Here is a 15,681-nt window from a genome sequence, read left to right on the forward strand (position 1 = left end):
CCTTGTGTTTTGCCTCCGTTTCGCTCGCTACGGCTCGCTTCACTACTCGCATGATAGGCTGGCAGAATGTGGTTCATGCGGGCCCAAAGGCCCGCAGGGTTGCAGAAGGTGCCGATTTGGGCCGCCTCGCTGCGCTCGGCAGCTTTTAGGCCAATCGTGGCCACCTTCGCTGCGCTCGGCAGCCAGTAGGAATATTTAAATTATTTTATCCAATGATTTGTCCGGAAAAGCGTGACAGGCACGACAATTTAGTGTGACGGACAGACAGGTTGCTGCAGTAGATGTTTAAGACTAGCGGTCTGGGCGTCCGCTCCGCGGACGCTAGGGCATGGTTTTTTGGTGTAAAGAGGAACGACCACCTCCGCTGCGCTGCGGTGGGCTTAGAGTTTCTACTTAGAGCGAAGCTACATATAATATTTGTATACTGTGATCTACTTATGATACGCTCCAAAACAACACCGTACACAATATCCTTAGTGTTCTCATGTTATACCTCACTGTCCGCCTCTGGAGCGTGTACTGCTATCATTTCTTAAAGTCACTTTTTGAAAACATCACATATAAGTATGTAGGCGTGACAGCTGGATGTTACAGATAGATACCCGCGTGATAGATCTAGATCGAATGCGTATTGTTGATCGTCATAGTAATGGTAGACATGACCTGGGTTTAACGTGATCCGCAATACGTGCACCATCTTATCCTAGAAGGATTTGTCTATAATCTCATTGGAGCGCATAGCTCCCAAAATGACACCAATCGGGGGCGCGCGAGTTTGCAAATGTAATATATGCTGTTCAGAAAGACGGGTCAGTTTCAATGATGCTTCGAAATTGGCATACATCGTTGAAGGAATTCAAGTGTAGCTGGAGTAAATATCCTACTCAAACACATTACCCATCTGCACGCCATCGTCGTGAGGCAGTCGACACCTTATCATTGCTTGCGACGGTCTATTAGAGCAAGGTTTAGTCAGCTCCACGCGCAATATATCTTTTAGGATAGGTAGTATTTGCCGATGGTCGCCACAAACACAAATATTTTGCTTTGGAAATTATTATTCCGCTGAGCTGTTTGTGATACTACTGAAGGGTCTTTCCACTATCTTTCGCATGCTTTGATCTTACTCGCATAGTTGACGCACTTACTGACTTATTTGCATAGCCACTGACTGACGGAGTGGCGTAGATTCTTTCCGAGTGGCATTTACTGGGTCCGATATGTACGACAAACATACGAAGATATATGACTGTAGGCAGAGTATCAGATCGCAATGATGGTTAGAATTGAAATGAATAATAGTTCATGTACATTAGAAGGAGTACTTTCGCTGCCTACTTATCAGCTCGGCGTGCTAATTGTTTTGTTCTTGCATAAATCGCAAGGCGGTTAATGAGTGTATATGCCTCACGCTCGTGATAGCCCAACCTATGTATATGGGGTCACGGTTTCTTTATCGGTACTTGTGCGTCGTCGTGCTAGCTTTCTGTATTACGCGGTTGATGTATCAGTCTGTATAATCAAGCGCGTCACTAACTGGGCACAGGCCATTCCGCAGCGATACAGGCATGCTGACCGCGCGTCTGTTAGCAATAGCCAACGCGATATATACGTGCGCGGCGGGTACACCTTCTGTTAGCAATAGCCAACGCGATAAATTCGCGCGCGACGGGTACACCGTGTCCGCGACACAACCGAGCTCTCATCTCGGTCATTATGGACAGGACACTAAAGTACAATACTGCGTTCAGACATATTAACTTGCCACGTCCATCTGTACGGTCTTCACTGTCACGCAGTGGTAGTATCTATGCAAACAGCAGCTTATTCGTCGCACGTAGCTCTCACTCAATGCTGTAGTTTAAATTTGTGAAAATATACGCTATAGACGCTGATGGTACAGATAACATGGTTTTGCGTATGCCCACGTGAGCGAGTGTACGTACCATCTACGGTGACGCGTATGCAGATAGAGACGGCCAACTTGCATAGGTACACAGTACATACCTCGTGCTTGTTATTATATGAAACGCGCTACGCTCTATAGGTGCGTCAACACGCTTGGTAGCGCCACAGTCAGCTTACAGTATGTGCGACCCCAAGCCTTGCACCGTCAGCCAGTATTCAAAACTATGCGGGGTAAGGGCTATAAGGATGTATTTCCAAATCACCTGCTCTTCTGCTTATTCTTTCGCTCGATGTACTTGGCGTTTCGGGCGGATAGCTTGCGAAGGCGGCTGCGCCTCTTTTTTTTCTGGAGTACCTGTCAGGACCCATCGCATTCTTAGCGCTCACCAGGCTTTCCTGACGGCGCACTTCGGCCCGACTCAGGTGGTGGGGGCTTTTCCTCCCAGAGCTCAACCGCTTTTGGGCCGTTCTCGCAGGCAATACAGCGCCGCACGATGCCCCGCCCGCTGATTGTACGGAGCGCGTAACCATACTGTAGCTTCCCGCAACTGACGCAACGCGCCCGGGTATCCGTCGTAGACCGCTGCGGGTTCAGCAGAAGCGGGTCAATCTTCGCCTCACATTGCTTGCACGTAGGGCCCACCATTTTGCAAACTGTGAGTATGTTAGCAAAATATATTGTTTTAACCAATTACTTTCGTCCAAATATTAGCCAATAGCACGGTAATAAAAGGCTGATATTTATTATTAAGCAAAATAGTAAAATGTTTTATATTATTAATATTTGGCTTATCTTTAATATATTTTTATCAGATTTACAAACAAATACATACTTTACATGCAATAAAAGTGACTAAAAGACTATGTATCGTGCGCGCATGCATTCATCGGGTGTGGTGCGCGGGAGAAGATAGCGCAATGACCGTGCAGCCGCGCGCCTTCTTTGCACGGTGGCAGTGGTGAGTGCCAGGTGAAGTTAAAAAGATATATATTCGCAAAGTCCCTACACAAAGCGCTGGTCGTGAAGCCTACTTTAATATTAAAAAATACTATCGTCTCTACTTTAGAAAGTCTGTGGAAAATAAATGCGGCCTGTGAAGCTTATATTAATAATATTAATACTATTGATATCGTCATTACTTTGAAAAGTGTGTGGAAAATAACATCCCAGAGCTCTTACAAAATACTGGTCTGTGAAGTCTACATTAATAATGATAAATATCTCTATTTGAGAAGTGTGTAGAGCTCTTAGAAATTAAAGTGGTTACTGTGCCCGATTTGCAATACATAGGACAGGTTTTGCGCTGCAAGAGGCATATATCGAGCTACTCCTGGCTGTTTGCAACCAATCGATGCGTTTCGTGCTCGGCAGAAATGTTTACATCACGTCCAATCGCGAGGGCGATAGACGGTCTGATCGTGCGACAGATCCAGTCAGTGTCGCAGGTCGGTCGGTATTGCCCAATCAGGGCGCGAGTTAATTGTGTCACGCTTTTGGATATATTTGTAATTTTGGCATAGTTAGGTCGAGTCAGAAAGGTAGGCGCGGTCGGTAAGAAGGGACGTAAATGTATTAGACAGGCCAAGTGTAGCCATGCGAAAAGGCAGGAAAAAGCAGCAAGACGGGGAATGCGACGGACTGACGGACGGACAGACCGACAGGTTACAAGGTTAGGGAGCGGAAAACTAGCGCTCTAAGCGCCCGCTCCGCGGACGCTAGGGCATGGTTGGTTGGTGTAGAGAGGGCCGACTACCTCCGCTGCGCTGCGGTGGGCTTAGAATTTATCATCAAAGCGAAGCAACATATAGTACATGTATACTGTGATCTACGTATATTACTGAACGTTCCAAAACAACACCGCACACAGTATCCTTCGTGCTCACATGTTATGGTAGACACGACCAGGGTTTAACGTGATCTGCAAGATGAGCACCATCTTACCCGGGAGTTTTCGTCTATAGTCTCATTTGAGCGCATAGCTCCCACAATGACGCCAATCGGAGGCGCGCGTGGTTGCAAATGTAATATATGCTGTACGGAAGACGGGTCAGTATCCATGATGCTACGGAATTGGCATAGATCGGTGAGGAATCCTAGTTTGGGGGTCTAAATACGCCTCCTCAAACATAATACCATATGTCACGTCATCGCGGTGAGGCAGTCGACACCATATCTTTAATTGCGACGGTCTATTAGAGCAAGGTTTGGTCGGCTCCTCGCGCAAAGTATCTGTTAGGACAGGTACTATTTGCTAATGATCGCCCCAAACACCAATATTATGCCTTGAAATTGTCCCGCTGAGCTCTTTATGATATTACCGAAGAGTCTTTCCACTATCTTCCGCTTGTATTAATCTTGCATGTATAGCTGACGTATTTACTGACTGATTTGCACAGCTACTGCTTGACCGAGTGGCGTAGATCCTTTCCGATTGGCATTTACTGGTTCCGATCTGTATGACGAACATACGAAGCCACATGGCTGTAGACAAATTATCAGATCATAGATATCTTAGGCTTGAATCGAAAAGTAGATCATGTACATTAGATAAGTACTTTCGGTGTCTAGCTAGCAGCCCGGCGTGCTATTGGATATGTCCGTGTTTATTCCGCAATGTCGCGAATGATGTGGTCGTGATAACCAACACCCATGTATTGGGTCACTGCTGCAATCTCGGTACTTTCGCATCGTCGTGCTCGCTTACAGTACTAACGCTTATTATGCATCCGACTATATGATCAAGCGCGTCGCTGAGTAGGCACAGGTCATACCCGCGGTAATGCAGGCAGCCTGATACAGGCCGGCTGACCAGGCTTCTGTTAGCAGTAGGAAAAACAATATATACGCGCGCGGCAGGTACACATTATAGCCACCCGCGACTCAACCGAGCTCTTATCTCGACCATTATGGACAGGACGCTAAAGTAAAGTACTGCGTACAGACAGTTCAACTTACCACACCCACCGGTACTGCGTACAGACAGTTCAACTTACCACACCCACCGGTATGGTTTGCACTACCGCACACGTGCTCGTATCTATGTAGACAGCAAGTTAATCGTCGTGTGTAGTGCTCACTCGATACTGTAGTCTCAATTTGTGAGCGCACATGAATGCAACGTACGCTGTGAGCGCTGATGGCACAGATATGATGGTTGGCATGTATCCAAGTGAGCGAGTGTACATTCGATCTATTGTAACGCGCAAAGCAGAAATGGACGGTCAGCTTGCAAGGGTTCACAGTAGATACCATGCGCTAATTATTATATGAAACGCGCTACCCTCTGTAGGTGCGTCAACACTATTGGCAGCGCCATAGTCAGTTTACCGTATGTGCGTCTCCAAGCCTCGTACCGTCAGCCAGTATACAAATTACAAAAATAGGTAGGAAAATGGGGGCCTAAAAGGGTATATATTCCAATTACTTGCTCTTCTGCTGCTTCTTTTACTCGATGTACTTGACATTTCGGGCGGTCAGCTTGCGAAGGCGGCTGCGCCTCTTTTTTTCTTGGGGTACCTGTCAGGACCCATCGCCTTCTTGACGCTCGCCAGGCTTTCCTGGCGGCGCACTTCGGCCGACTCGGGTGGGGGGGGGCTTTTCCTCCCAAAGCTCAACCGCTTTTGGGCCGTTCTCGCAGGCAATACAGCGCCGCACGATGTCCCGCCCGATGATTGTACGGAGTGCGTAACCGTACTGTAGCTTCCCGCAGCAGACGCAGCGCGCCCGGGAATCCGTCGTAGACCGCTGCGGGTTCAGCAGAAGCGGGTCAATCTTCGCCTCGCATTGCTTGCACGTAGGGCCCACAACTGTGAGTAAGTTAGCAACTTATACAAAATTATATTATTTCAACCAATACTTGCGTCCAAATATTAGCCAATAGCACGGTACTGTAAGGCTGGTATTTATTATTAGGCAAAATACTATAATGTTTTAAAATATTACTATTTGGCTTTGCCTTAATAAAAATATTATCAGATTTCCAAACAAATACATACTTTACATGCAATATAAATTGACTAAAACAATTATCTATCGTGCGCGCATGCATTCGTCGGGTGCGGCGCACGGGAGCAGATAGCGCAATGACCGTGCAGCCGCGCGCCTTCATTGCACGGTGGCAGTGTTGAGTGCCAGGTGAAGTAAAATATATATATTCGCAAGGTCCCTACAAAAAGCGCTGGTCGTGAAGCCTACTTTAATATTAAAAAATACTATTGTCTCTACTTTAGAAAGTGTGTGGAAAATAGCATCGCCGAGCTCTTACAAATGCGGCCTGTGAAGCTTATATTAAGCATATTAGTACTATTAATATCGTCATTACTTTGAAAAGTGTGTGGAAAATAACATCCCAGAGCTCTTACAAAATACTGGTCTGTGAAGTCTACATTAATAATGATAAATATCTCTATTTGAGAAGTGTGCAGAGCTCTTAGAAAATAAAGTGGTTACTGTGCCCGATTTGCAGTATCTGCGCAGCTCGCCTGGCCGTTTGCATCCAATCGATGCGTTTCGTGCTCGGCAGAAATGTTTACCTTACGTCCAATCGCGAGGGCGATAGACGGTCTGATCGTGCGACAGATCCAGTCAGTGTCGCAGGTCAGCAGGTATTGACCAATCAGGGCGCGAGTTAATTGTGTAACGCTTTTGGATATAATTGTAATTTTAGCATAGTTAGGTCGAGTCAGAAAGGTAGGCGCGGTCGGTAGGATAGGAGGAAACTGTATAAGACAGGCCGAGTGTAGCCATGCGAAAAGGCAGGAAAAAGCAGCAAGACGGGGAATGCGACGGACTGACGGACGGACAGACCGACAGGTTACAAGGTTAGAAGCGGGGAGATTTCCAATGGGTTGAACCATGACACCAGAAGATACACGGAAGCCAACATTGTAGTTATTTAAAAGGAAAGACACGAGTCAGATACGGAATGGCGTGATAAACAATGTTATTAATACGTACTGAGGCTAATGAGCTGACAAGCCTCGCACAACCACCGGATCTAGCGCAGACACCGGCGTTGCTAACCAGGCTTAGGATTTACCAGACATCTAGAAACTACGGTTAAATAGATAAGTCTGTCTCTCATAATACGTACTGAGGCCCAGAGGGAAGTTAAACGTATCTCCATTGCGACCAGTACATCCATAATTGCGGTACTTTGCAGTACCGGTACTTCCATAATTACGGTATGTTCAAGCTGGAAAACGATGAAGCAAGATACATGACGCTGTATCACGTCTCTGCCACAGCTTCAGGTTACCCAGGTCGGAAGTAACCGCATTACGAAAAAGAAGAAGTGATCAGTTCAAAAAATAAAAAGTGACAAGTGTCCCGGCCACCCAAGAAGATACAACTGGCGTCCCTCAACGACTATCCGTTCTTCAGCAAAACCAACTCACTATAGGATGACTTCCGCTACCAAATCTCTGACCAAGGAATATAACCGTTAAATTGTCTTCTACTACGTCGCAGAATTGTTTTAGGTCAGATATTTCGAGCATCTTATTTTTGATACGTCACACTCGGATCATTTGATCGTAATATCAAATCGTTAAGGCGTTGGCCTCACTTTTCTAGGTGCAGTAAGATCCAACGTGACTAGAGTCATCTTTGATTCGTCACGCTCGAGACCATAACACATTACGAATCGCTAATCAAGTCAGGATCAAGCAGGATTCACGCCGCACGAGGAATCTTTGATTCGTCACGCCCGACACATTTACCTTTACGATTTTAAATTCGGTATTCGAGTTACATTAATAGGAACATGAGGGTGACTTGGCCTACCACGAAGCTGCTGGCATATTCATCCAGTAACATCCATGAAAATTATCACTTCGTAATTTGCGCTGGCTTTGAAGGACTTCCGGAATGCATTTTATCTACCGTGTGGTGTTGGTGCTTGCGGCTTTCGCCCTTTTCAAGGTGGATTCTATCTCAGCGGGTGTGACCTTCAATGAGGAGCACCTAACCATTCCGCGCTTCACTCGACCAGTCGAGGAGAATCTGATCAAACGGCAGTTAAGAGTTATGGACGACAACGAGAGAGGATTTCCAAGTGGTCCCAGCCTCGAAAAGATCGAAGCAATGTTTCAATCTTTGACGAATAAAATCACGACGAAATCAAAACCTTCCCAAAGAGACGTCCCCGACGAAAAACTATCACAACTGCTAGGTGCAGCAAAGCCAGTAAATAAGGCGGTTGAAGCTGCTGGCAGACTAAAGACTCTGCAGACCCAAAAGTGGCTTGACGAGGGGAAATCAACACAAGAAGTATTTCAGCTGCTTGAACTGAACAAGTTTATGGTGCCTAACTTTAAAAAGATCGAAGGCACCGTTTTTGGTCTACCGGACTTCAACACCTGGGTGAACTACGTAGACGATTTCAACGCAAAGAATCCTACGAAGAAGGAGTCCATGATCCCCACGTTGAGGACTATTTACAGCGACGAAGGCCTGACAAGGGCTCTTGAGCTGGCCAAGACGTACTCAACCACAAATGCGCTGGCCACTAAGTTAAGGAAGGAGCAAATCCAGAGGTGGTTAGACGACGCCCAAACTCCGAAATACGTCTTCGAGATGTTCATGATCGACGACAAAGTGGATGGACTACTTACAAACCCGCGATTCATCGCTTGGACCAAGTACGTAGACGATTTCAATCTCCAGTATCCCACTTCGAGAGCGTCGATGGAACCACCCATTGCAGCTCACTACGGCGATGATGCTGTATTTGCCATGCTTGAAGCAGCCAAGAAAGTCCAATTAACAGAGAATGTTGCCTCCAGATTGCAGGCTGAACAGATTAAGAGGCTACTGAACAGCAATCGCTCTCCCGAGTATGTCTTCGAGGCGTTCAATCTCCACGAGACTGGAGACAATCTTCTAAGCACTCCGATGTTCAAAACGTGGTTTAACTACCTCGAGAGCTTCAACAAAAAGAACACCGACAAAGAAACGTTGCTGGCTCCAATTCATAGATATTACCACGATCATGGTGTGGCAAAGATAGTCGCAGAAGGTATGAAGAATCCGAGCACAGTAGAACTCTCAAAGCAGTTGCAGATTCAGCGATACAAGCGTTGGCTACATGCTGAAAGGCCTCCGCGTGATGCTTTCAACACGTTCATCTTAGAGAAGCCTGGAGCGGATGTTATTATTCGTTACAATGAACGTCTGGACGGCAAATTGTATCAAGTACGTCTTAACAAGGTGTCGGATGGGCTTCTCTCTAGTCCCGAATTTCAGCTTTGGTCTAAGTATTTAGACGATTGGAACACCAAGTACCCCGACCAAAAACAGTCTATGGCCAAGATTTTCCAAGCCTTGTTCACCGAAGACGCTCTAGCAAAGATGATCATGGCGGCACGGAATAATCCCAGTACGCAGAAAATAGCCTCGCTCTTGGAGAATGCATTTGCCAAAGTGTGAGCGTATGCGAAGGCACCTCTGATGAAAATTCGGCGGAAGACGCAACTCTCGCACGAACACATGAGCATGAAGTGAAGTGGAACGGAGCGCACTCGCACCTGGTAACTACTACTGTAGTAGCTGCTATTACATTTGCGCAGATTCGAAAGCAATCTTGTTACTTCTACCTCTTGTTTGTTAGAAAAAAATTACGCGCTTATCATCGTTCTAGACTTCAATAGCTTCATCATTAGACTTCGCCTGAAAAAGCTCTAAAGCTCAGCTAAGCGCAACACACTTAAAGTGATGTGCTTACGCATCTCCTAGGCCTGCTTAATGAAAAAGGCTTTGTTAAACATTGAATCGAATTCCTTACGTACCGGTAGCTACATCAGCTCCGGAATGATGGGGGGGGCAAAATTCCCTGTAAATCACGACAGGTTGTCCAAATATAGATGGATAAAGTACATTGTTCGTTCCATTTAGCATTTCATTCTACTTTTGTACTCCATGAATATACTTGCTCAACTGGGCGCCATCTATGCAGTGATGTCCAAACCCTCCTAGCGTTAAAGTGACTGCGTCGCTTCCTTCCGTCGCAATTATACGCCGACACGTTCGAGTGCGAATAAAATCTGAAGGCGAATTCTTAGGGCAGCCTGCACTTTGAATGGTGAGCAGGACAATCTACATTCGTACTGCCAGGGCGATATAGCACGTCGAACTCAAACTTGTGAAGCGTAGTGGCCCACCTGTGCAGCTTGTCTGTCAAGTTGGAGCCCTTTAAGCGCTGCATGGTCGGTAACTATAGCGCCCATTTAGATAAGGTCGAAATGACTAAATCTAGATACGGGTACCGGTACTCTGACCGTGATGGAGACTTTCATTCGTTAAATCGGGCTTCGTCAAAATAAGGGTCACCACAAAAAATCTAACCTGCAGCCTAGATATTGGACATCGTTTCACGAGATAAATATACTGCACTTTGCTTGTCATTTTTTTTAATTTTGGTATGCCCGAGTCTAACGTCGAGCACCAGCTGCTCCGGCTTCATGCTCTCCTTGCCGACGATGAGGCCCAGCTAGAGGAAGTTTACAAGTCGTTGCAAGAGGCTGACCGTGTGGGTGGAGGATCCCTAACATCGGCTTCGTATGATTTCGCTCTCTTCGATGGTAATGCTCCCACTACAGTCGGTAACCCGCTAAATGCTTTTAGGGGGTTAGAATTGGTGCTGCGCGAGCATCTATTGGCAAAGGACATGAAGAAAATGTAAGCTACAAGGACAATGCTGGCATTAACCATGGTACCAATTACACTTTTCAGTGATACAAAGGCACTTGCAGCTCAGTTTTCCAGCGCACAGAATGGCTTCGACTATGTGGCCTTCTGTAGAGCTCTCCAGCAACTGCCTGCGCTTCAAAGTGAATCGAGCCAATCGCGCCAACGCTCTCCAACAAAACGACGATCGCGTAGCCCCATCAAGCAGCGAATGCGAATCGATAAGTGGCTGGATTCTCAACGTCTGCTCATGGACAGTGTTCGTCAAAAGCTCATCTGTGGAATCCAGGGTGGTGACCGTAAGGGGTTCCAAGGGGTTCAAAATGCTTTACATCATTTAGACAATAAGGGCGACGGCTTTTTGGATGTGAAGATATTCACAAAAAAGTTTCTCCAGCATCTTAAGGTTCCGTTGACGCGACCAGAACGAGAATTCTTACTGGAACAACTTAAAGCACAGAGCTTCGAAGAGGAGCGAGATGTCATCGACTATGAACAGGTGGATACTTGAGTAATTGGTTTTAAACTGCCCATCTAATGTGTTGATCTTCAGCTTGGCCGTGTGTGCAACCTGAACGGCGACGACTCTGCATCTGAATCCGACATGGACCACGAACAGTCTAAAGCTCCATCCCCTTCGAAAACTTCTCAACTTGGTGCCAACTTCCTCGCAGCTGAGAAACAGCTCAAGGAGTTTTTACATGCCCCCAAAAGTATCTCTGTAGACACCCCGCGCTGTCTCGTTACTGGAGCAGAAGAGTTTCTTGAACTTGCAGAAGCAATGGATCAAGATAATACTGGTCTGCTGTACGAAGACGGTGAGTTGTGTAACTTTTCCAGGTTTTTTACGTGACAATCTGAAATGTTCATCTTGTTGCTGCAGAATACTCGCGAATTCTGTCGAAATGCGGAGTTGACATTGATCCGGATCTTCTCAAAGAAATGCTCTCACGATTCTCACGTTCGCCCGGAAATCTGATCAGCTACACCGCGTTTCTTCAGTGCGAAACTTGATAATGTTATTTGTTAATCTCTCAACTAATGTAGCTGGTTTGTTTCGTGCTTCATAGACGCTACGGGCAGAATCCTCAACATTCTCGAGGGAGGCGAGAACTTAAGCAGCTCGTTCTCCACCTTTTGGCGCGGCTAACTGTACCTGTATCCGAGTGGACCCGGTTCTTGCACCAGCGATTCGAGAAATACGATCGCAAATTGCATGGCTACATCAAAAGTTCACTTCCAACAGAAGGTAAATATTTAGTTTAGTTTTTGTGCAAAAGTGACAAGCATGAAATTTGACAAAAACTTGTCAGCTTTTATGCGTGCGGTTCAGGGCCGCTCCATCGTGTTCAAGCTAACGACGGACGAAGCAGCACAAGTGACGTCGCTCTTTCTTCGTTTTTCCTCGAATTCTTCAACGAAGCATCTCCACTATCGCCCATTCCTTACGTAAGTCACTTAATCTTCGAAGTATTTTGTCTGTATTTTGTCAGTATTTGCCTAATTTGTTTTGTTGTGGCAGGTTTGTTGATGAGTGCCATCGGATCTCTCGTCCACCAGCAATTGACACTAAGTTGGTGCCATCCACTCCTGGACTTTTATCACCAGTTTCTCTAAAGGCCACGCAACTTTCTCAACCTGAAACAAATCTCGACATGTCCGTCGGGGACTACCTCATGTTCCACGCACTACCCGAAGAGCGACGGAATTTCGAGAGCCTTATGGAAAGGCTGCAAGACTTCCAAAATACCATCAACGACGAGAACGAGTCAGCAATCCAACGCATTGCCAACGGCATCATGATGCCTTTAGGAAAGAGACTGCGCGTCAAAGTGCAATTCTCTATCAATGAATGACACACCTCAACAGATGTCACCTACCCCTCTCGTGCTCGAACCTTATTTCGTGTCACCCCCTCCATGCCACATACTTTCGAAACCCTAGCTAAGAATCCTCTTGGTAGAGAAAAACAACCTTCAAAAGCTTCACTCTGTTTCCCAGTTCGCATTCTGCTTAGATCCGCGGAAGAGTTTTCGCTTTGCCCATGGTAAACCAGACGAAAAGCAAGTGCCAGCTGCGCCTCGAGGCCCGCTCTCGCGCCAGTTGCGCCCCCGCCGACGTCACTACTGACCCGCAACTACTGGCGGCCGAGTTGCAGTCGCGCATCGCCCGCGCCAATGAGATCCGCGCCATTCACACGCGGCAACTGGCAGCTCGAGCGCGTGCCCGCGTGCAACACGCCCAGGAAGTGGCCAGGGGGATGCGCGTCAAGCGACATGAAGAGACTAGGCGTTCCCGACAATCGTCCGTCTCGAAGCTCGACGAAGCGGCTCGTCGGCGCCATGAGCAACTGGAGCAACTGCAACTTCAGTGCAAGCAACGTGCCGATCTGATAATGGAGAAAGTGGAGCTGGTGCGTGCCGACCAAAACGACAAGGCGGATAGGGCACGCCGCACACTCGCAGGGCAACTCGATGATGCCGCTCGGCGTCGCGAGGAGCAAACGCAACAACTCGTTCGCCGCCTCAACGAGCGCTGGCAAAGCGTGGAAAGTGTCAAAGACCGAGTGGCACGGGTGAAATTCATCCAGCGATGGTTCCGTCGCCACGTGGCAAACCGCAAAACTGCCAAAGCGTTGCGCCAAGTGCAACAAGATGTGAAAAAGGTGGTGGACTGCTGGAAACAGATGAAGAGCGCGAGCTTTGAGCAGTGCATGGGTCTCTTGCAGCAGCGACCTGTAGTTCAGGCTGCACAGCGACTACTGAAGGTGCTGATGGCCGAGAAAGCGGACAATTATCATGTGAAATCGCCGCTGGCCAAGAAAAAGAGAACGGCAACTTCAAGTGCAACTTCTTCACCTCGCAATGGAGCCATGAGTTTCCGTGTGTTGATGATGGCAGGCATGATCTCGTGCCACCCGAACGAGATCATGGGCCAAAACCCGTCCAAGAGACTGCACTACGCAGCCAGTGTGATTCTCCTCGACATGGAGAATTTGTGTCTGTGTCTGGCAACATCCAGCGATTGCCAGAGGACGCAGGAGTTGACAAAGTGCGTGTCGAGACTCTCGGCCAGATTTGCCTTTTACACTGAGGCTTTTGCACGCTGGAAAGCGCGAGATGCGGAGCGGTTGGCAGCTGAACTGTTGACGTCGTACCGCGAGTTAATGTTGGTGCACAAAAAGTACGAGCTTCAAGCCCAAGAAGCGCAGCACGGAGTGGATGGAGTGCACGAGTTGCTTCGGCAAACTCACGGCCAGTTGATGCAAATGCAGAGAGCGCTCGAGCGCTTACTCGGTCGAGAAGGTGCTAAGCAAAAGGTCGAAGAACTTGGGCAGAGCTTGAAGCAAGAATCAGACACTGGGAATGCAGCAGTGGGTGGTGGCAACTCGAGTGCAAACTCGGGCGGCAACAACGCATCCCCCTCTGATAACGGCACAGCAACTTCAACGTCGTTAGGCACAAGTGGTGAAGGTGATAAAGAAAAAAAAGATGACGACGATGAAATGATGGGAGAGGACAAAGACAAGTCCTCTAGCCCACCTCCCTCGATTAATTTGTCGCTACTTGCCGACCGCAACTTAGTGCACGAGTTGATTCTCAACCCTCAGTTCCAGATCCCACGAGACAAAGATGTGGAGGCTTCGGCTGCTGCTGTGGCATCGCAACAGTCCGTGGCAGCAATGGCTGTGCGTGTGCGTGAAGCCATGACCAAAGCCTTCTGGGACCGCGTGATTGAGGCGAATGACATCGAGACGCTGCTGGCTCGCACTGAAGAGCTGCGATCCACCTTCCGAGACGCGCTGGGAGGAGGTAACAGCAGTGGTTTAGGCCCTGGACTGTCAGCATTGGCCGACCAAGTAGATAGCGCGCTTCGTCCTGATCAACTGCGAGAACTTATGCAAGATCCAGCACGAAATGTCCACATCATTCAAGCACGCTGCAACGGAGTTCTGGAGGTTATTGAGCGAGCTGAGGCGCCTGCTCGAGCTGCAAGTACACAAGAGTTCCGATCAGACTGGGCACAACGTATAGCAGCGGGCGTCATGACGCCTGTGCAGCTTCTGGTGGCGTTCTTGGCCTTCGCGCTGGATAAAGTCGATGAACTCCGTAGTGACGTGTTGAACGCGCATCTTGGACTTCTAGGCGCTTATCTGCAACGACACGGCGTGGAATACGAACAGAAACAGCTTCAAACTCGTCTCTCCGACGCTGGAAGTGTAGATGCAGCGTATCCGATGACAGTAAAGTGGCTGGCTCTGGAGATGGAAGCGTATCTCAAGAGACCGGACGTCGATGAGGCTGAGCGTGCTAGACTGACGCAGTATGACGGAGCTGCGTTCGAACGTTTTGTGCGCGCGAGTATCTTTGCATTAGTGGAGAGACATATCGATGGCTCCGCGTCACGTGCCTGGCCTGAAACATTCGAGCTGGATGTTGCTCGAGTCCGCGCGTGTCGTGATGCTCTCGACCGTATCGCTGTAGTGTCAAGTCTGCTGGCTCTGGTTCAGGAGTATGTTGCTCGTCGCAGTCTGGCTGCTCCTATCGGATTCTTTCACAATGTTGCGCAACAATTAAGCACCCTGCTGCAATCTCCTGGTGTTTCAGGTGCGCAACTCGCAGCACAGGCAACTTCTGACGTTCGTCAGTTGGAAACCTCGGGAGGTGAAGAGGAACTGCAATTGCTGGAGAATCGACTGCTGGCTTCTTTTGCCGCTGACAACCCTGTGTTTAAGCTCTTCTTTTCACGTGCAGCACGTGCGCTCGAGTCTGCGGTAACGGCAAGTGATAATGTGGATGGGTTGCACCCATCACTTGCGCCTTTTGCCGCTGATATCACAGAAGCCACTTCGATGTTGCGACGTCTTGCTCAGCACAACGAGAGCGTCAACGCGTCACTATACAACGACATCATTAAGCGTCTGGCTCAGTCTCTGTAAGACAAGTTTTGCTTGTGCTGTAAGGTTAGTTGATCCACTTGTTGCAAGAGAAAATAATGTGCTGTTGCCTTTTTCCTAACAACGGACGAAGTGGACACAGTTCGATTTTGTTGTAAGGATTATTGGCCTAATTGTTGCAAGAAAAAAA

At 47.9% G+C, this 15,681-nt stretch overlaps 3 protein-coding genes across 3 annotated transcripts; all 3 read left to right on the forward strand.

Annotated features, from left to right (window-relative positions):
* Window positions 1-7,777: 7,777 nt before the first annotated feature.
* PITG_15278 (secreted RxLR effector peptide protein, putative) lies at window positions 7,778-9,337 on the forward strand (the record flags this gene model as incomplete). The annotated part of the gene is made up of 1 exon (XM_002898675.1): window positions 7,778-9,337. One exon carries the CDS (start codon window positions 7,778-7,780, stop codon window positions 9,335-9,337), a length of 1,560 nt encoding a protein of 519 aa, XP_002898721.1.
* A 1,468-nt stretch (window positions 9,338-10,805) lies between these two features.
* On the forward strand, window positions 10,806-12,047 carry PITG_15279 (uncharacterized protein; the record flags this gene model as incomplete). Its single annotated transcript, XM_002898676.1, has 6 exons — window positions 10,806-11,093; window positions 11,148-11,154; window positions 11,221-11,412; window positions 11,478-11,595; window positions 11,665-11,843; window positions 11,908-12,047. The coding sequence occupies 6 exons, from the start codon at window positions 10,806-10,808 to the stop codon at window positions 12,045-12,047; spliced, it is 924 nt and encodes a 307-aa protein (XP_002898722.1).
* A 558-nt stretch (window positions 12,048-12,605) lies between these two features.
* On the forward strand, window positions 12,606-15,679 carry PITG_15280 (uncharacterized protein; the record flags this gene model as incomplete). The annotated part of the gene is made up of 2 exons (XM_002898677.1): window positions 12,606-13,361; window positions 13,422-15,679. 2 exons carry the CDS (start codon window positions 12,639-12,641, stop codon window positions 15,531-15,533), a joined length of 2,835 nt encoding a protein of 944 aa, XP_002898723.1.
* Window positions 15,680-15,681: the final 2 nt, after the last annotated feature.

This window comes from Phytophthora infestans, genomic scaffold, assembly GCF_000142945.1.
Source record: "Phytophthora infestans T30-4 supercont1.35 genomic scaffold, whole genome shotgun sequence".
Taxonomy (NCBI): domain Eukaryota; phylum Oomycota; class Peronosporomycetes; order Peronosporales; family Peronosporaceae; genus Phytophthora; species Phytophthora infestans.